Raw genomic sequence first — 19751 nt, 5'->3', positions numbered from 1 at the left:
AACAGATGTATTGCACTGTCCATGTTATGATTCCTGTGAATTGTATAAAAGAAAAGCAGAGAATCCTATTCTAGGCAGTTTCCATCTTGGTTACCTTTGAATGAAGCTAATCCTGACATCATTTCCTCCCTCACTCTTTTTTTTTTTCTCTCCTCTTGATAATTGTGGCTTGCTGACCCGCCCTCCTCCCAGAGTCTTCAGACACTCCCACTGAGGACTATACTAGCAAGTGCACTGTCTTATGTCATTAGAAGGAGGGGGAAATAAAGGGAAGAGGGGGAATATATTATAGATACAAAAATACCCCCCAGCATGCAACTGTTTTGCCAGCCGATGGCAATGGCAATTAAGTTTTGAATGCAGGATTAGCATCTTTATCACTTAATACACTCAGACCAGTTGCTGTTGACATTTTTATGGTGACAATCCCACTTCAAAAACACTCACTAAAAGGCCCGCCCATTGAAAAACGGGCGCTAGGCTTCGGACACGCCTTTCCCTAACCCACGCATGAATATGCCCACGCACAAGCCTGCTCGTCCCCCTGCTCCCGTCCTCCGCTCTCTGAAGTCTGTCCGCGTGCCGTGCATGCTCCCCCTGCACAACGCACAGACACAGGTACACTTTACTGGTAGATTTGGATTGGCACACTTTCCCGTACATGCAGGTGGGTGCATAACCTGGGTGTCAAGCCACGCCCCTAAAGTTACAGCAAAAGTCCAAAATAGGTTTGCACACCATTTGTAAATGCTTAAGTGGTTTATTTTTCACGGTATATGCCAACACAGCAGCTGACAATTGTTTCGGGGCCACGGAGGGTCCCTTCTTCAGGAATACGATCTGCACTTTCTGATGAAAGGGACCCTCCCAGGCACAGGACAGGTTTCTTGGGGGGACTTATGATTTAGGTTGTCGACCAGCCAATCTGTTCCACTTGCTGAGAAATTATACATCACTAGGGACGCTCTTTCGCATTCCGCGGAACTTTAAATTTCAGCATTTCCGATTGGAAAACGGAAATCAAAAAACGGAAATCTAATTCCTTGAAAATCCGATTTACCGCAGCTCGGGAATTTTAGCCCAATCACAGAACTTGGAAGCATTGCACCGATCAGAGAACGCAGAATTTATCTGCAAAACTTGGATCGCCGCGGTCACATTAGACCAATCACAACACTGATTTCCCAATTTTTAATTTTTATTATTTTTATTGTTTATTTTTTATTTGCATTTTTTATGCAAAAAAATAACTAAGGAAATACTCCTCAAATATCGGAAATCGGAAATGAGAAAAACCAGTGATTGGCGTTGGTGGAAATCGTAATTTTGGTGAAATCGGAAAAGGGCTTTCCCGACCATCCCTATTCGTCGGCTGCTCCGCTCTGTTCCTCAGCACAGCATGTAATCTGCTTCCCTGTAATTTGCTTCCCTGGAGCTGGTGCTCTGGCGTCTCTCAGTGGATCTGATAGAAAGTACACATACATTTACAACAATTCAAATAAATGAAGAATGAACGTATTAACTTAATATAATAAACTGACAGCTGATCTCTTCAACGGATGGCAGCTCAGTGCTGCCTGAGGGTGGTGAGACCCCGGGGAAAACACCATGCACGCCACCAACCCAATAGGCTTAACAAAGGTGCATGAGTAGAAAGGGCAAGGGTTGGGCCGAGGCAGAGGCGAGAGAGGCTCCAGCCTCAGGGCGCAGTGTAGGAGGAGGCGCAGGGCCAGGCAGAGGCGAGAGGGGCTCCAGCCTCAGGGCGCAGTGTGGGAGGGGGCGCAGGGCCAGGCAGAGGCGAGAGAGGCTCCAGCCTCAGGGCGCAGTGTGGGAGGGGGCGCAGGGCCAGGCAGAGGCGAGAGAGGCTCCAGCCTCAGGTTACAGTGTAGGAGGGGGGTGCAGGGCGAGGCAGAGGTGAGAGAGACTCCAGCCTCAGAGCGCAGTGTAGGAGGGGATGCAGGGCGAGGCAGAGGCAAGAGAGCCTCCAGCCTCAGGACACAGTGTAGGAGGGGGCGGAGGCAGAAGCGAGAGAGGCTCCAGCCTCAGGGCGCAGTGTAGGAGGGCCCAAGGGGCGCACAGCTCACTCAGCTATTATTGTTTGAAGTAGAGAGAAATAAGAAAAGGGGATACATGGCAGTGCCTGCAAGCCAGATAACTAGAGATGAAGGTGTTGGGGACCCTGGGGTGCCTCTTAGTCTAATAGCAATCAGTGTGTGACGGCTGGGGTGGGAGGGATGGAGGGGCGCACTTTGGTGTCTCTGCCTTGGGTGCTGGAGGACCTTGTCCCACCGCCGCGAGTGGAGGCGGTATCCAAAGCAATTGCCCAGCGGCCTGAACACCACAGGCGAGGGTCCCGGTGTGCAATATTATCCGCGGACAGCACTGGGCTGCCGTATGTGAAATCAGCTGTTTATTTATTATGCAGGTTTAATATTTTATTTATTTCATTGTAAATTAATGTGTACTTTTTATTTGATCCACTAAGAGGCGCCAGAGCAGCTCCAGTGAGGGCAGGCGTATGTTTTTTCCATCCCTAGGTCATCTGGCTCCACTCCCATGTGTAGCAGTCCCATTCCCATTCCATGTGCAGCCCCCTTTCCATGTGTACCCCAGCCCCTCACTTCCATGCACAGCCCCCTTGGCATAAACTCCCTTCTTCTATGTGTTGCTTCCCATTTGCAGCTAGCGATGCTCATTACGAGTGATAGCCACACCTAATCAAAATGTAAATAAATTTGGGCTGCCAACGGCCAAGAGGGGGTTAACTTACCCAGGCGCCAATGCACTCTATGCGTGTCCCACGTCACTCCCATGCTTCTCTCTCCAGCTTGGTAGAAGGAAGCATGGGAGTGACGTGGAACGCGATTAGATGTGGCGTAGGATGCTTCGTGGGATACGAGTTAAACCCCCTCCGCCACAAGCAGTCCAAACTCGTCTACAGCTCCCCCTGTCCATGCTTAGCAGCCGGGGAAAGGTGACAAGAGGTGATGGCCAGTGCGGACAAACAGACGGATGCCCGTTCACATGGGGATTTACGGGTACACCAGACTGCAGGTTTGTTGGTGGCTGGTGAACTGAAAGGCAAGCCGCTCACCCAGGAAACTGCACAGCAGCAAGTTTGTCCAACACTATTGTGGCCTCACTCGTGATGGGGGATTCATGGTTTTCACTGTTATGGTGACTATATTGGTGTATGACACCTCTTAGATGGGCCTTCATATCATATCAGGCAAGGATTAAACACCTCCTACCTCCAACGGATTTTCCAACCATAATGCCTTCATCACATCAAGGCTGGTTTGCTGCAATGTTCTCTATACAGGCCTTCCAAACAAAGACCTGCCCCGCCTGCAGCTAGTAAAGAATGCCACCGAAAAGCTGTTAACTAACCCACCCCACCATTGCCACATAACACCAATCCTTCACAAACTCCACAGGCTACCGATAAAATGGAGAATTCTGTTTAAGATTGGCTTATTGACATTCAAATCCTTGCACAATCTGGGCCCTGGATATCAGAAGGACTTGTTGCAACTGCATCACATCCCCCACAATCTTAGATCAAAAGGATGTAATACCTTGGTCACCCCCACCTTGAGACCACCTCAAAACCTTTGGAGACAGGGCCTTCCGTCATGCTGCCCCTACACTTTGGAACTCCCTGCCACACCCACTCAGGACAGCTCCAGTCCTGGAAGCATTTAAGTCCAAACTGAAAAGCCATTTGTTTAGTCTGGGTTGTACAAACACCTGACGGTTTCTTCTGTAACACAGTCCAGCCTGCAGCCCTGTACTGATCTGAGACATATCCATGCACTTCGAGTCCAATAAGAGAGAAGCACTTTACAAATGGTATTGTATTGTATTGTCTATCATAGGGCCACCGTGAGGGGATGGGAGGGTTTGACAACATTGGGGAAAGGGCATATAGTTTTCACTGATCTTAATAATTTGTAGTTCAAAGAGGTGGAATTCACAGTGACTTAAGCATCTATATTCATACTTCTAATTCCGATTTGAACATTGATCAATCAAGATGTCTCCAGAACCCATCAAATACAATCGCAATTATCAGTAATGTTCCAACTCTGAGCCGGTGGACCACTCATGATCTCCATATTTCACCAGTCTTAGAACAACTTCCTCCATAAGCAGGTGGATCACTCCTCAGTTCTCCACTCTTAGAACAACTTCCTCCATGAGCAGGAAACGAGTCCTGTGGATTTCCGTACCGTGATTATAGATAGACGTTTGGCCCAAATTCAGGCGCAGCAATTTTCCCCTCCTTGGTGAAGCCATCGATGTTCTCGCCCTTGATTTTCCTCAGCCAGGCCTTCCTGCTCTCTTTGGTTTTGGTGGCTTGTGTGAGGGCCTCAGCTTCTCTGTGCTGGAACATCTTCTCCTGCTGGAACTCCTTCAGCTGCTTCACGGTGAGTAACTGGAAGCCGCTCTTCTCTCGGTACGGATCTACCGAGGCCACCGGCGCTGTTGCTGCCCGTTTTGAGATGACCTTCTGGTGATTCTGGCCCATGACCATCCTTATAGGCTGCACAGATTCAGGGCTGGTATATAAGCCAATTCTCTTCACGCCGATCTCCACTGCTGAAGTGGACCTTCTAGACAAGGTTGGCCTTCGCTCCTTCTTCCTGTAGCCACAGCTGGTCTGAGGTCGCACAACTGCTGGAGCTGGTATGGTGGACTGAATCTCTGGCCCATGGAGAGACTCCTTCAATTTAAGACTCAATTTTCTCATCTCAAATGCCGTAATGATGTTCTTCATCTCAGCAGGAGCGGTGGAAGACTTGAGATACTCGAGAATGGCCAAAACGTCAACCTTTTCCGCTTCTTTTGAACGGGAAGCTTGACCCGCCTTCTCCTCTTGGCTTCTGGACAAAGGAGGTCGCCAGACATCCCGAATCCTGGAGTTGTACTCCAGATTTAGCCCGATCTCATCCACTCGTTGGAGATTCTGTAAGGTGCTGACTTTGAGGAGGATGTGGTCGGGACTCATTGGAGTGTGAGGGCCTCGCCCCTTCATACGACGCAATGTCGCGCTCTCGCTTATCGAAACGGCTGATTTTCGACCAGGGGATCCGTAGCCTGACTCTCCATCTGGAATCAAATAAGAAAAGTAATATTAAGGGGCCTAAACACAATGGCCTCAACTCACTAAGGGCAGTTTGGTAAAATAATTTAGATAAAATACTGCATTCGGTAATTTACACTTTCTTTTTTACAAATTCACTAAGATTTCCTGCATGCGGTAGAACTTCGGTAATATACCGAAAAAACATGCTTCAATTCACGAAGCCCTGCTTGGTAGTCTCACCGGCTGTGGAGCAGGTCAGGCAGCAAGCTATCAGTCTTCTCTTACAAATCTGTGTATGAGCCATTCTATTTTCTGTCCAGTGCATCTATGCTAACTATAGAGAGCTCTTCTGTGTATCAGTATACAGATATGCACAGCTAAAGGGATACAGAAAAGCTTTTTTAAATGTCTCTTTCTCCTGCTCTGCTGTTCTGAAGTACCACCCACCGGAGTATCGGATCAAATAGGGTGAGAAGCAGGGCTATGTGGCTCTCCCTATTGGCTGTCTGCTACATCTGACAATACGGTACCGCATGGAGATTGTGAGTAAACGGCTGGTCAGAGCTGGAGATAAATACCAGACAGTTTTACTTGTTACCCAATGCTTTAATCGTTGTGCATTTCAATTTCTGGAGGTATTTACGGCACAAGTCAGTAATTTACCTCACAAGTTGGTAATTTTCAGTGCGGTAATAAGTTTAATGAATTGGCATTGGGCAAGGGGATCGGTAAAATCAGGGGTCGAGTCCTGCGTGAACGCAGGTGAACGGCGTCCACCCACTTTTTCTTCAAAGTGAACGCCGTTCACCCTGGCTTGTGTGGAGGGGGGCAGAGCAGGGAAGGCGAGCTATAGGGACAGTGGGGATGGGAGGACATCTCCCCCCCCCATCCCTCACCTTTGTGCTCCCCTTCCTGCCTCTCCCCTCCAGCGTTTTTAAGTGTTGGGCCTGCGGCGAAAGTGGGCGGAGACTTCCTGCGTTCCAGTCGCATGGGACGCTCCGCTCTGTGTGCGGCTAGTCTGGTCTTCTAGCCGCACACAGAGAGGAGCGTCTCATGCGATTGGAACGAGGTAAGTCTCCGCCCACTCTCGCCGCCGGGCCGACACATAAAACGCCGGAGGGGAGAGGCAGGAAGGGGAGCACAAAGGTGAGGGATGGGGGGGGGAGATGTCCGCCCATCCCCGCTGTCCCTATAGCTCGCCTTCCCTGCTCTGCTCCCTCCGGGTGGGGGGCTGGGGGCACACCTGGCTACCTGGGCACATATACACCTGCCTACATATACTGAGGACATATACACCTGCCTACATATATTGGGGACATATACACCTGCCTACATATACTGGGGACATATACACCTGCCTACATATACTGGGGACATATACACCTGCCTACATATACTGGGGACATATACCCCTGCCTACATATACTGGGGACATATACCCCTGCCTACATATACTGGGGACATATACCCCTGCCTACATATACTGGGGACATATACCCCTGCCTACATATACTGGGGACATATACCCCTGCCTACATATACTGGGGACATATACCCCTGCCTACATATACTGGGGACATATCCCACTGGCTACATATACTGGGCACATATACCCATGCCTACATATACTGGGGACATATACACCTGCCTACATATACTGGGCACATATACACCTGCCTACATATACTGGGGACATATACACCTGCCTACATATACTGGGGACATATACACCTGCCTACATATACTGGGGACATACCCCTGCCTACATATACTGGGGACATATACACCTGCCTACATATACTGGGGACATATACACCTGCCTACATATACTGGGGACATATACACCTTCCTACATATACTGGGCATATATACCCCTGCCTACATATACTGGGGACATATACACCTGCCTACATATACTGGGGACATATACCCCTGCCTACATATACTGGGGACATATACCCCTGCCTACATATACTGGGGACATATACCCCTGCCTACATATACTGGGGACATATCCCACTGGCTACATATACTGGGCACATATACCCCTGCCTACATATACTGGGGACATATACACCTGCCTACATATACTGGGGACATATACACCTGCCTACATATACTGGGGACATACCCCTGCCTACATATACTGGGGACATATACACCTGCCTACATATACTGGGGACATATACACCTGCCTACATGTACTGGGGACATACCCCTGACTACATATACTGGGGACATATACCCCTGCCTACATATACTGGGGACATATACCCCTGCCTACATATACTGGGGATATACCCCTGCCTACATATACTGGGGACATATACACCTGCCTACATATACTGAGGACATATACACCTGCCTACATATACTGGGGACATATACACCTGCCTACATATACTGGGGACATATACACCTGCCTACATATACTGGGGACATATACACCTGCCTACATATACTGGGGACATACCCCTGCCTACATATACTGGGGACATATACACCTGCCTACATATACTGGGGACATATACACCTGCCTACATATACTGGGGACATACCCCTGCCTACATATACTGGGGACATATACACTTGCCTACATATACTGGGGACATATACACCTGCCTACATATACTGGGGACATATATACCTGCCTACATATACTGGGCATATATACCCCTGCCTACATATACTGGGGACATATACACCTGCCTACATATACTGGGGACATATACCCCTGCCTACATATACTGGGGACATATACCCCTGCCTACATATACTGGGGACATATACCCCTGCCTACATATACTGGGGACATATACCCCTGCCTACATATACTGGGGACATATCCCACTGGCTACATATACTGGGCACATATACCCCTGCCTACATATACTGGGGACATATACACCTGCCTACATATACTGGGGACATATACACCTGCCTACATATACTGGGGACATACCCCTGCCTACATATACTGGGGACATATACACCTGCCTACATATACTGGGGACATATACACCTGCCTACATATACTGGGGACATATACCCCTGCCTACATATACTAGGGACATATACCCCTGCCTACATATACTGGGGACATATACACCTGCCTACACATACTGGGGACATATACACCTGCCTACATATACTGGGGACATATACACCTGCCTACACATACTGGAGACATATACCCCTGCCTACATATACTGGGGACATATACCCCTGCCTACATATACTGGGGACATATACACCTGCCTACATATACTGGGGACATATACACCTGCCTACATATACTGGGCATATATACCCCTGCCTACATATACTGGGGACATATACCCCTGCCTATATATACTGGGGACATATACCCCTGCCTACATATACTGGGGACATATACCCCTGCCTACATATACTGGGGACATATACCCCTGCCTACATATACTGGGGACATATACCCCTGCCTACATATACTGGGGACATATACCCCTGCCTACATATACTGGGGACATATACCCCTGCCTACATATACTGGGGACATATCCCACTGGCTACATATACTGGGCACATATACCCCTGGCTACATATACTAGGCAACTATACCTCTGGCTACATATACTGGGGACTACTATACTCAAGGCTACTTATACTGGGGACACCTATAGACCTGGCTACCTGGGGGTACCTATTTTGGGGGAACTGCTGTCAGATTATCTGCATTTTTGTGGAACCGCTGTTATGTATTTTGGGGAACAGCTGCCAGATTATGTGTATGTTAGGGGAACGGCTGCTGCCAGATTACGTGTATTTTGGGGAACTGCTGCCAGATTGTGTATGTTTGGGGGACCACTACTGCCAGATTATGTCTTTTGGGTGTTCCATGTATTTTGGGTGATCCGCTGTCAGGTTTTGCGTATTTTGGGGAACTGCTTCCAAATTATGTGTATGTTGGTGGAACTGCTGCTGCCACATTGTCTATTTTGGGGGAACCACTGCCATATTATCTGTATTTTGGAGGAACTTCTACCAGATTGTGTCTTTTTGGTGAAATGCTGTCAGATTACATCAATTTTTGGGGGATATACTACGGCAGAGCTTAAACTTCCTTGGCAGACCTTTTACATCACTGCTAAGGTCATGTATATTTGGCCCCACCCATGACCACGCCCACGGTGTGCTTGACCACGCCCATTTATACAGTATCGACTCATCTGTCAGTGATTGTATGTGTATGCAGACCCCTGGGAAGAGAGATGAGGTTATATCACATTCCCTGTCCTTCCTGCAACACCCACACAATGAGTGGGGGAGGGAATTATACCACACAACAGAAATATGAATTGGAGGAGGAGACATCTTGCACTCTGCTAGACAGTCCTATATCAGCTGTATACACTGGGGCGAGAACTATCCCACAGGTCTCTTCCCTCTGTATAAGAACAATCATTGAATCTCTGTATACCTGAATCCTCATTGGCCTTCACATCGGGGGCAGTACTGGCTCTGCTATAGGCCTCTGCGCTGCTGTGCGCTGCTGTGTGCGGTCTGCAGGCTGATGGCGGCTTCCTAATGAATTCGGGCTGTAAGTCGATGTAGGCGTAGCTCCGGCGGTATTTCACTAGCTCTGGCCACGTCGACGGCTTTAGAGACTCGACATGCAGATCTGCAGAGAGACAAACAGGTTCACGTCTTGTGGACAAACCCACCAATGGCTGCTGTAACTGCCAGCCCCTAATGAGAGGGAGAATTCTGATCATCATTTAACCAGTTGACAGCTGAGGAGTTTTTTCCCTTATGGTCCAGAGCAATTTTCACCTTTCAGTGCTCCTCCCATTCATTCGCCAATAACTTTATCACTACTTATCACACTACAATGATCTATAGCTTGTTTTTTTCACCACCAATTAGGTTTTCTTTGAATGGTACTTTTTGCTAAGAATTATTTTATACTATAAGCGTTTTAGCGGGAATAACAAGAAAAAAAATGGAAAAAAAGACTTCTCAGCCATTATAGTTTTGAAATAAAACGTGATACTGTGGATAAAACCCCCACATTTTATTTGCCCATTAGTCCTGATTATTACAAAAATGTATAATGTATGGCGACAATATTTTATTTGGAAATAAAGGTGTATTTTTTCAATTTTGTATCCATCACCAATTACAAGCTCTTATTTGTGAAAAAATAAACACTAATAAACCCTGATGACAAACATATTAAAACAAAAGTTGAGTCCCTATTTATGTTTTTTTTTTTTAAATGTCACTTTTTTTAATTTTATTTTTTATTCAAGTGGTTAATTTTGGTAACTATGGGGGGGGGGGGGGGGCAAATTAGTAGTATAGTGTATTCAATTTGGTGTACATAGGTGTAATTTTATGATTTGGCCACTAGAGGTCCCCCCACTTATTCCTGTGTACTGTTAGCAGTTATGTTATGTTTTCTGTAGGTATAAGTGGAGCATTGCAGTAATGCTGACTGTAGTGCCACCGTATTATACAGTACCGTGGGCCCGCTTGGTGCTCCTGGCGGACAGACTGCGTGCGTGATGGGTCAGCTGACTCCTGGCCTCCAGTCCCTCCCCTTCTCCCGTCTGGTAGATCTTCCTGTTGCTGGAGCCCACGCGTTTCATGCGCTGCGCCCGTACGTAGCTGTAGGGGCGGACCTTGAGGGGGGAGGAGTGAAACCTCTCCCGCTCCTTCAGGACATCCACGCGCTCCGAGGTCTGCGAGTAATCCCAGGAGACGTCCTCAAACTGGAAGATCATGATGCTGCTCAGGACATTAATCACCATTCTGCAGACAGAATCTCAGCATTAATACAACAATCAAAACAAGGAGACACATCTATATTCATCAAGAGGACTGGCTTCTGCCCTCCCAATCAGTGATGAGCGTAATCTGCTCATTACGATTACGCAAATTTACGCATACATTTTCACAATTACGCCTATACGTAATTGTAAGTTCATAATTCAATTAACTTTGCATAATCAATCGTAATGTATGCATAATTTTTTGTCGACATTGCTATATATGTTCAGAAGAAGAGTGGGTACTAAAAAATAATTTTTTAAAAAGATTGTGTAGTTTTTGAGAAAATAAATTTAAAAAATGCAAAGAAAAATGGTTTTTAAAACTATTTTTGTATTTTTAAAATTGATTTTCTCAAAATCTTTTTGAACAATTCTTTTTGTAACTTGTACACACTATTCTACTTAACATATGTAGCAATTGTGGTAGCAATGGCATGTATGGGGACTTTGCTGTTCACCGCCAAAGTCGGCATGAAATTGCGCGTAAATGACGCGGAAATCCATGCGTAATTACAAATGGTAACATTTACCTACGAAAATTATTTACGCTATTCCCTCGAAATTTCACATTGCAATTACGATGCATAATTGCGTATTGCGATGCATAATTACGTATGTGCATCATTTCTGCTCATCACTACTCCCAATAACTGACAGCTATATGCATCCCTCCTAGCAACAGGGGGAGATACATGTTCCTAAACTGCTTCATATCATTTCTCTACATGGGGTTCTTAGAGTTGTGTCAAGCAAAAGAACCCATAAAACTTCTTTCACACTCATACACACACAAACGCTGCTTGCTTAACCACTTAAAGGAGTTATCAGGCAAAATAATGTCAGTTAAAATGGCCTACCTGCAGCTGCTCACAAGCCTGATCTGTGCAGGATCGCATCCCTTTTTTTTTTCCCCGGGGCTTCACCGGCTCCACAATTCGGGCCGTTTGTATTTGCTGCCCCGGAAGTAATATTACCATACAATGGCCATACTTCCCTGATCCTTTACTTGGAATGCAGGGGGAAGTTGTTTTGCAATGCGTGCTTCCATACATTCTTGTACGGCTGCACACACGTAGTAGAGCGCCGGAGGAGGGGTTGAGCTTGCCTTCGTCACTCGCAAGCCATACCCTCCGCATCAGCCACCGCCCATCAACACTCCCACTCCTTTCAGCCCACTCCCGTCAGCCGCCGCCTCGTCTCGTGCGCGCTCCCAGCACAGATCATCCGCGCATGAGACGCGCAGGCAGGCGGAGGCTGAGACCTTATTGGATTATTTCATCAGGCTAGGCGGCGGCTGAAGGGAGTGGGCGTGTTTTAGGGCGGTGGCTGAAGCGGAGTGTTTGGCGTGCGAGTGACGAAGCAAGCTCAAACCCTCCTCCGACGGCTCAGTACGCGTAAACGGATGCACGCTTTGGAAGCTCTCTACGCCAGCGTCCGCACAGTGTTAATCATTATACTGCGCCTGCATTACCAATGTAGTTCCGGGTCGCTGAGGAGCCCGACCTCGGGGTCGGGTCCCCGACCGGAGCTTACCACAGAAAATAGATACATTTCTCAGGGAGAACGGAGAGGGCGATTCAGCTACAAAAAAGGTTAGTTACACGCAGACATGCGTGTTTAACTCCTTTAAGTCTATCTGGACAGATATATCCGTCTAGATAGACTATGCAGCTCCTGCTGCCTGAAGTGCACTCCTGCGCGTGCTCCCGCTGCCTGCCATTAGCCCCCCGATCAGTGAATGGGAATAAAGTTCCCATTCACCAATCTAAGTCCCCCGCAGAAAAACCAACGGTCTCTTATCAGAGGCCGCGGTCTTTCTGCCCCCAAAAAAAGTTTCCCGCCTTCTTTCTAGTTCCTGGAAGCGTGATCGTACGCTTCCAGGACTTTTTTGACCTTTTTGACTTTTTTGATAGTAAACTACACCCACATACATTTTTTATTAAATAATTACATTATATTACATTTAAAATTAGCCGTTTACCTCCCACACTAAAAATGACCCAAATACATTTTTTAATAACTTTTTTTTTTAAATTACAATAAAAACAAACAAACAACATAAATAGTTACCTAAGGGTCTGAACTTTTTAAATATACATGTCAAAGGAGTATATTAATATATTTTTTAAAATTATAAGCTTGTAAATAGTGATGGACGCAAATTGAAAAAATGCACCATTATTTCTAAATAAAATATCGGCGCCATACATTGTGATAGGGACATAATTTAAATGGTGAAATAACCGGGACAAATGGGCAAATAAAATACGTGGATTTTAATTACAGTAGCATGTATTATTTTCAAACTATAATGGCCAAAAACGGAGAAATAATGAATTTTTTCCATTTCTTTCTAAGGCCTCTTTCACAGTGGGACATTGCGTTTGATGCGACGTTAAGGTCGCATAACATGCCCCTAATGCAACGCATTAAAAGACTATAACTTGGACGTTATTTAGCCCTGTGTTTGGTGCGCCGTTTTCGTCGCACAGTGATTGAACAAAAACGGCGCATGCGTTAATTTTTTTTTTTTAAAAAAAACCTTACTGAGCATGTGCAACACACATAACGCAGCAAATGTATTGCTAAACGCACAGCATGCAGCACTTTCTAAATATTGCTACACGTTACACACAACGCGTGTGCACTGTGAGTGTTGCACAGACTTTAGTATTGATGTGCGGTATTCTGTGTTAAAATATTATCTAACGTGCGACTTTAACGTCGTGCTGTGAAAGAGGCCTTAAAGTGAACCTTAAGCCAGAAAAAAAAAAAAAGTTTTACTTACCTGGGGCTTCTACCAGCCCCCTGCAGCAGTCCTGTGCCCTCGCAGCCACTCACTAATCCTCCGGTCCCCCGCTGCCAGCTAGTTCTGCCTCTACCAGCCCCCTGCAGCAGTCCTGTGCCCTCGCAGCCACTCACTAATCCTCTGGTCCCCCGCTGCCAGCTAGTTTCGTTTTTGCCGACAGGCCCGTCAGGACTGGCCACGCGTAGCTTTTTCCGCATTCCCGACTGTAATTAGCGCTATTGCGGGCCACAACGCGTACAAAAATACGCGTTGCCACATATCTATGCGTTTGTAATGTGGCAACGCGTATTTTTGTACGCGTTGCGGTCCGCAATAGCGCTAATTACAGTCGGGAATGCGGAGAAAGCTACGCGTGGCCAGTCCTGACGGGCCTGTCGGCAAAAACTAAACTAGCTGGCAGCGGGGGACCAGAGGATTAGTGAGTGGCTGCGAGGGCACAGGACTGCTGCAGGGGGCTGGTAGAGGCAGAACTAGCTGGCAGCGGGGGACCGGAGGATTAGTGAGTGGCTGCGAGGGCACAGGACTGCTGCAGGGGGCTGGTAGAGGCAGAACTAGCTGGCAGCGGGGGACCGGAGGATTAGTGAGTGGCTGCGAGGGCACAGGACTGCTGCAGGGAGCTGGTAGAAGCCCCAGGTGAGTAAAACTCATTTTTTTTTGTCTGGCTTAAGTGTCTCTTTAATCTTCTTGTTAAAATGGGTTTAAAATAAAATAATTCTTAGCAAAATGTACCACCCAAACAAAGCCTAATTGGTGGCGGAAAAAACAAGATATAGATCATTTCATTGTGATAAATAGTGATAAAGTTATTGGCAAATGAATGGGAGGTGCAGAAGGTGAACAACACTGTAGGCTGAAGTGGTTAAAGTAAACCTGTCATAAAAAAAAAAACAGCCCCTGGGAGGTACTTACCTCGGGAGGGGGAAGCCTCTGGGTCCTAATGAGGCTTCCCTGTCCTCCGCTGTCCTGGTGATGCAGAGCTGCAGCACCCCAACAGCAGAGAGGTAAATCTATATCTATCGCAATCCAGCGCAGGCGCAGTAGAGTGGACCCGATCGGGCTCGGGTATTTCCGCAGAAGCCCATCAGAGAGCGGTCACTGCGCTGGATTGCAATAGGTAAATATTGCCGTGCCTGCGCGGTGCTTATCGGCACTTATTGGGGGAGCCATCAGGGCACTTTTTTTGTTACAGGTGTACATTAAAGGACAGCTACAGTGAGAGGCTGCCATATTTATTTCCTTGTAAACATTACCAGTTGCCTGGCTGTCCTGCTAATCCTCTGCCTCTAATACATTTAGCCACAGCCCCTGAACAAGCATGCAGCCGAGCAGGTGACTTTAGTGTAACTGGATTAGCTGCATGCTGGTTTCTGGTGTGGTTCAGACACTACTGCAGCCAAATAGATCAGCAGGACAGCCAGGCAACTGGTATAGTTTATTTATTTAGGTAATAACTATGGCAGCCTCCATATCACTCTCACTTCAGTTGTCCTTCACTTCAGGGCAGGTTTAAGGCCCCGTTCACATCTAAAATCGCAAAACGAGAGCTAATCGCTAGAGTTTTGCTCAAGTCATTTTACTTTGATTAGCGGGGTAAAAATCACTGGACACTTCCGAGATTTCAGAGCAATCTCGGTCATCGCTTTGTAAGCACTGTACCGTGATCGCTCCTGAATCATTCCAAAAATGCTGTAAGTAACGCGTTTGCGATTCGTTTTTTGGAACTGAGCTTAATATTTCAAAACTCTGATCGATGTTCCAGACACATATTTTACATTTTTCTCCCACTAATGGAAACAAAAAATGAGTGAAAATGCTGAGAGATTGCTTGGTTCTATACATCGAGAAATCGTCACTCTACCAAACACACCATTTAATTTTCATAAACATTGATCAGAAAAATCCACCTCTCCCGATCTTATTTTTTTTTTTTTTTTGCAAAGAAAAATGGGAAATTCAAACAGATTAAAACAAATAATAAAAAAAAAGCTTTCAATTTCTCTGTACAACCGATCGTTTTTACCAAACTGCCAAAAAATTTGAACTTTTTATTGTATAGTGTGTGGCCACCTTGGAACATACTGTCATACACAGAGATTTGTTCTGTATCCGCTGTAAGGGCTGGAACCCCCTAGAGCGATTTTCTGAGCATTTAGGGAGCGATTCAAACCGCTAGCGATTTCCCTAAACGCTCAGCTAATGTTAATGGATGGGCCAAATTCCACTGGAGCGATTGCGATTACCAAATCGCAAAACGCAGGACATGCAGCATTTTTGAGCGTTAGCGATTAGCGTTTAGGCAATGTAAAGTATATAAACGCTGGCGTAATCGCTCGTCAAAAGCTACATAGAGCGATTTTGCTAGCGTTTTTACATTACTGCACAATGTAACAAAATGAAAATTAATGAAAAGGACCAATCAGAATTAAAAATGCTAATCGCTACACAACCGCTGGTAAATTGATTATACTTTTTAAAATCGCTACCTAAAACGCTCATGAAATCACTTACAAACCGCTCATACAGAACGCTAGCGATTGCGATTAGCGATAGTGTTTTGTAGTTCCAGGCCTGAGAATGTTGTCCGTTCAGTGAACTTTCACACTCTTTCACGCCCCCCCCCCCCCCCACTGCAGACCAATCAAAGTCTATGGGGACTTACACACGGACGCGGTACGACGGAAGTCTAGGGTGACGCGTGTGTGAAAACCCGCTGCAAGTTTTACGCATCACGCATGCGCGAACACGTATTGTTAACAATACGCTTCTGCGTACGTGACAGATTCGGCCACATGAAGTGAGTGTCACTTCGAGCTTGGCCGGCTGCCAGACGGGGATTACCGCGTATCAACGCGGTAATCCCTGAAGATCTGTTTTTGGCGGTGCGGTCGCCGCATCGCTACTGCCAATTCTCAGTGTGAAACCGGCCTTATAGTTCAGGGTCTGTCCCTAAATCTAATGGAAAGTGGGGAGTGTGTGCCTGCGCCCTACAGATCAGGTATGTTGCACTATTATGCGTCACAGATTCGTGCTCCCAGGCCTGTGTGTGGGGTTGATCCTGATCTTTGTATACAGCCTGTTGTTTTCAGTAGTCACCAGGGCCGGGCCGCCCATGAGGCCAGGTAAGGCGGGTTCCTCAGGCGGCAAAGTCGGGGGGCGCACCTGCCTGGCCGTGGGTGGGAGGGGGCGGCCGAGCTGGAGGGAGTAGCAGGCAGGAAGAGGGGCAGCGGCACAGCGGCGGGGAGGAGGATCGGACCCCCCCTCCCTCAACTGGGTACCCCGATCTGCGCTCCCCCTCCAGCTATTAAGCGCAACCGCATGGTATGATCACTGTGGCCTCTGCCCCCAACCTGCCTGCTACCCCCTCCAGCTACCTATTCTGGGGGGGGGGGGGTTATTATACTGGGGGAGGGTGAGGAGAGGGGGCGGCATCTCCCAAGTTTGCATCAGGCGGCAAAAAGTCTAGATCCGACCCTGGTAGTCACAGATGCAGAATAACTGGAACTGGGTTAATGTACAAGCTTCAGCAGCTCTCTGCATAATGCAGTACTTTCCGGTGCGTCTCCAACATGCATAAAACAGGAACCAACAGCCCACAGCAGTGCAGATCATCCTATAAGAAATGCAAGTAGCATAGTGCCATCTGCAGGCCAGATGTATGAACACGCCTCTGTCATACCTGTTGTCTTGGATGCACAATGCGGCCACCGGATCTCCACGGCTATTGGCCCTCATGACCCGCAGGCAGTCGCCGTTCAGCAGATTAAATACGCGGATCTTACCGTCCGCACAACCCGTAATTACCCTGAGGAAGAGGAGCTCCAGGCACATCACCTCTCTGCAGAAACAAGATTATGTCATTATTATAATTATAGTATTATAATGAATCCCCCCCCCCTCCCCCCAAAAAAATCTCAGTGACTCTCTGCAGAGCACCAAATCTCAGGGACTCTCTGCAGAGCACCAAATCACAGTGACTCTCTGCAGAGCACCAAATCTCAGTGACTCTCTGCAGAGCACCAAATCTCAGTGACTCTCTGCAGAGCACCAAATCTCAGTGACTCTCTGCAGAGCACCAAATCTCAGTGACTCTCTGCAGAGCTCCAAATCTCAGTGACTCTCTGCAGAGCTCCAAATCTCAGTGACTCTCTGCAGAGCACCAAATCACAGTGACTCTCTGCAGAGCTCCAAATCTCAGTGACTCTCTGCAGAGCTCCAAATCTCAGTGACTCTCTGCAGAGCTCCAAATCTCAGTGACTCTCTGCAGAGCACCAAATCACAGTGACTCTCTGCAGAGCACCAAATCTCAGTGACTCTCTGCAGAGCACCAAATCTCAGTGACTCTCTGCAGAGCACCAAATCTCAGTCACCCTCTGCAGAGCACCAAATCTCAGTGACTCTCTGCAGAGCACCAAATCACAGTGACTCTCTGCAGAGCTCCAAATCTCAGTGACTCTCTGCAGAGCTCCAAATCTCAGTGACTCTCTGCACAGCACCTAATCTCACTGACTCTCTGTACAGCACCAAATCTCAGTGACTCTCTGCAGAGCACCAAATCACAGTGACTCTCTGCAGAGCACCAAATCTCAGTGACTCTCTGCAGAGCTCCAAATCTCAGTGACTCTCTGCAGAGCTCCAAATCTCAGGGACTCTCTGCAGAGCACCAAATCACAGTGACTCTCTGCAGAGCTCCAAATCTCAGTGACTCTCTGCAGAGCTCCAAATCTCAGTGACTCTCTGCAGAGCTCCAAATCTCAGTGACTCTCTGCAGAGCACCAAATCACAGTGACTCTCTGCAGAGCACCAAATCTCAGTGACTCTCTGCAGAGCACCAAATCTCAGTGACTCTCTGCAGAGCACCAAATCTCAGTCACCCTCTGCAGAGCACCAAATCTCAGTGACTCTCTGCAGAGCACCAAATCACAGTGACTCTCTGCAGAGCTCCAAATCTCAGTGACTCTCTGCAGAGCTCCAAATCTCAGTGACTCTCTGCACAGCACCTAATCTCACTGACTCTCTGTACAGCACCAAATCTCAGTGACTCTCTGCAGAGCACCAAATCACAGTGACTCTCTGCAGAGCACCAAATCTCAGTGACTCTCTGCAGAGCTCCAAATCTCAGTGACTCTCTGCAGAGCTCCAAATCTCAGTGACTCTCTGCAGAGCACCAAATCACAGTGACTCTCTGCAGAGCACCAAATCTCAGTGACTCTCTGCAGAGCACCAAATCTCAGTGACTCTCTGCAGAGCACCAAATCTCAGTGACTCTCTGCAGAGCACCAAATCTCAGTGACTCTCTGCAACTTTGCCTATATGAAGCAGGTATATAATAAGACCCTGTGATGGCCTGATGGTGGTGCTCTAACTGCTCTAGTGGAGGAGTGGAGTGGAGGATTTACCACTATTGGCGTTTAGCTATCAGGAATCAGCGGGCAAGTCCCTCCTCCTCAGTCTCACATATTATTAGCACATGATGGTCTCCTTACTTCGGATGTCTGAAGGTCATCAGTCGCTTCTGGAACTTTCCCATCATGCTCCAGGCGATGGCGTATCCATCCGCAGCCCCCGAAACCAGGTGCCACTGGTCAAAGGAGAGGCACTTGATCGCCCCCTGGTGGCCAGTTAATGTCTATGCATGAAACAAAAAGGCATGGCGCTCCGTCAGACCGAACTGAAATATTATCGTTCTACATTGTGCCAATCTCCATCAAAACATTCTTCCACGTTATTTTTACAGCTTACCACAAGGTGGTGCTGGTTGCTCACGAGTTTTGTTGTTATTTAAAGGGAACCCGAGATGAGAGGTATATGGAGGCTGCCATACAGTATTTACTGACTTAAAAAATACTCCCTGATCTGTGTCTCCCTGATCTGTGTCTCCCTGATCTGTGTCTCTAATACCTTTAGCCATAGACCCGAACAAGCATGTGCAGATCAGGTACTCTGACCCAGGCTTTACTGGATTAGCCATATGCTTGTTCCAGGGTTTTGACTCTGACACTACAGTGGGTTGCAAAAGTTTGGGCAATTAATCGTCATGATT

At 47.4% G+C, this 19751-nt stretch overlaps 1 protein-coding gene across 1 annotated transcript in view; it reads right to left on the bottom strand.

Moving 5' to 3' along the window:
• Positions 1-1278: 1278 nt before the first annotated feature.
• The window catches only part of LOC137541430 (F-box and WD repeat domain containing protein 10B-like), a 60832-nt gene continuing 42359 nt past the window's right edge, over positions 1279-19751 (bottom strand). Inside the window, exons 9-13 of the mRNA XM_068262712.1 lie at positions 19195-19337; positions 17388-17546; positions 10593-10882; positions 9549-9749; positions 1279-5112 (exon numbers count right to left, since the gene is read on the bottom strand). Of these exons, the coding sequence (XP_068118813.1) occupies positions 4238-5112; positions 9549-9749; positions 10593-10882; positions 17388-17546; positions 19195-19337 (1668 nt within the window). The 3' untranslated portion in view covers positions 1279-4237. The remainder of the gene's footprint in view (positions 5113-9548; positions 9750-10592; positions 10883-17387; positions 17547-19194; positions 19338-19751) is intronic.

Source organism: Hyperolius riggenbachi, chromosome 12 (assembly GCF_040937935.1).
Source record: "Hyperolius riggenbachi isolate aHypRig1 chromosome 12, aHypRig1.pri, whole genome shotgun sequence".
NCBI lineage: Eukaryota > Metazoa > Chordata > Amphibia > Anura > Hyperoliidae > Hyperolius > Hyperolius riggenbachi.
This window is presented reverse-complemented; position numbering and strand designations above follow the sequence as displayed.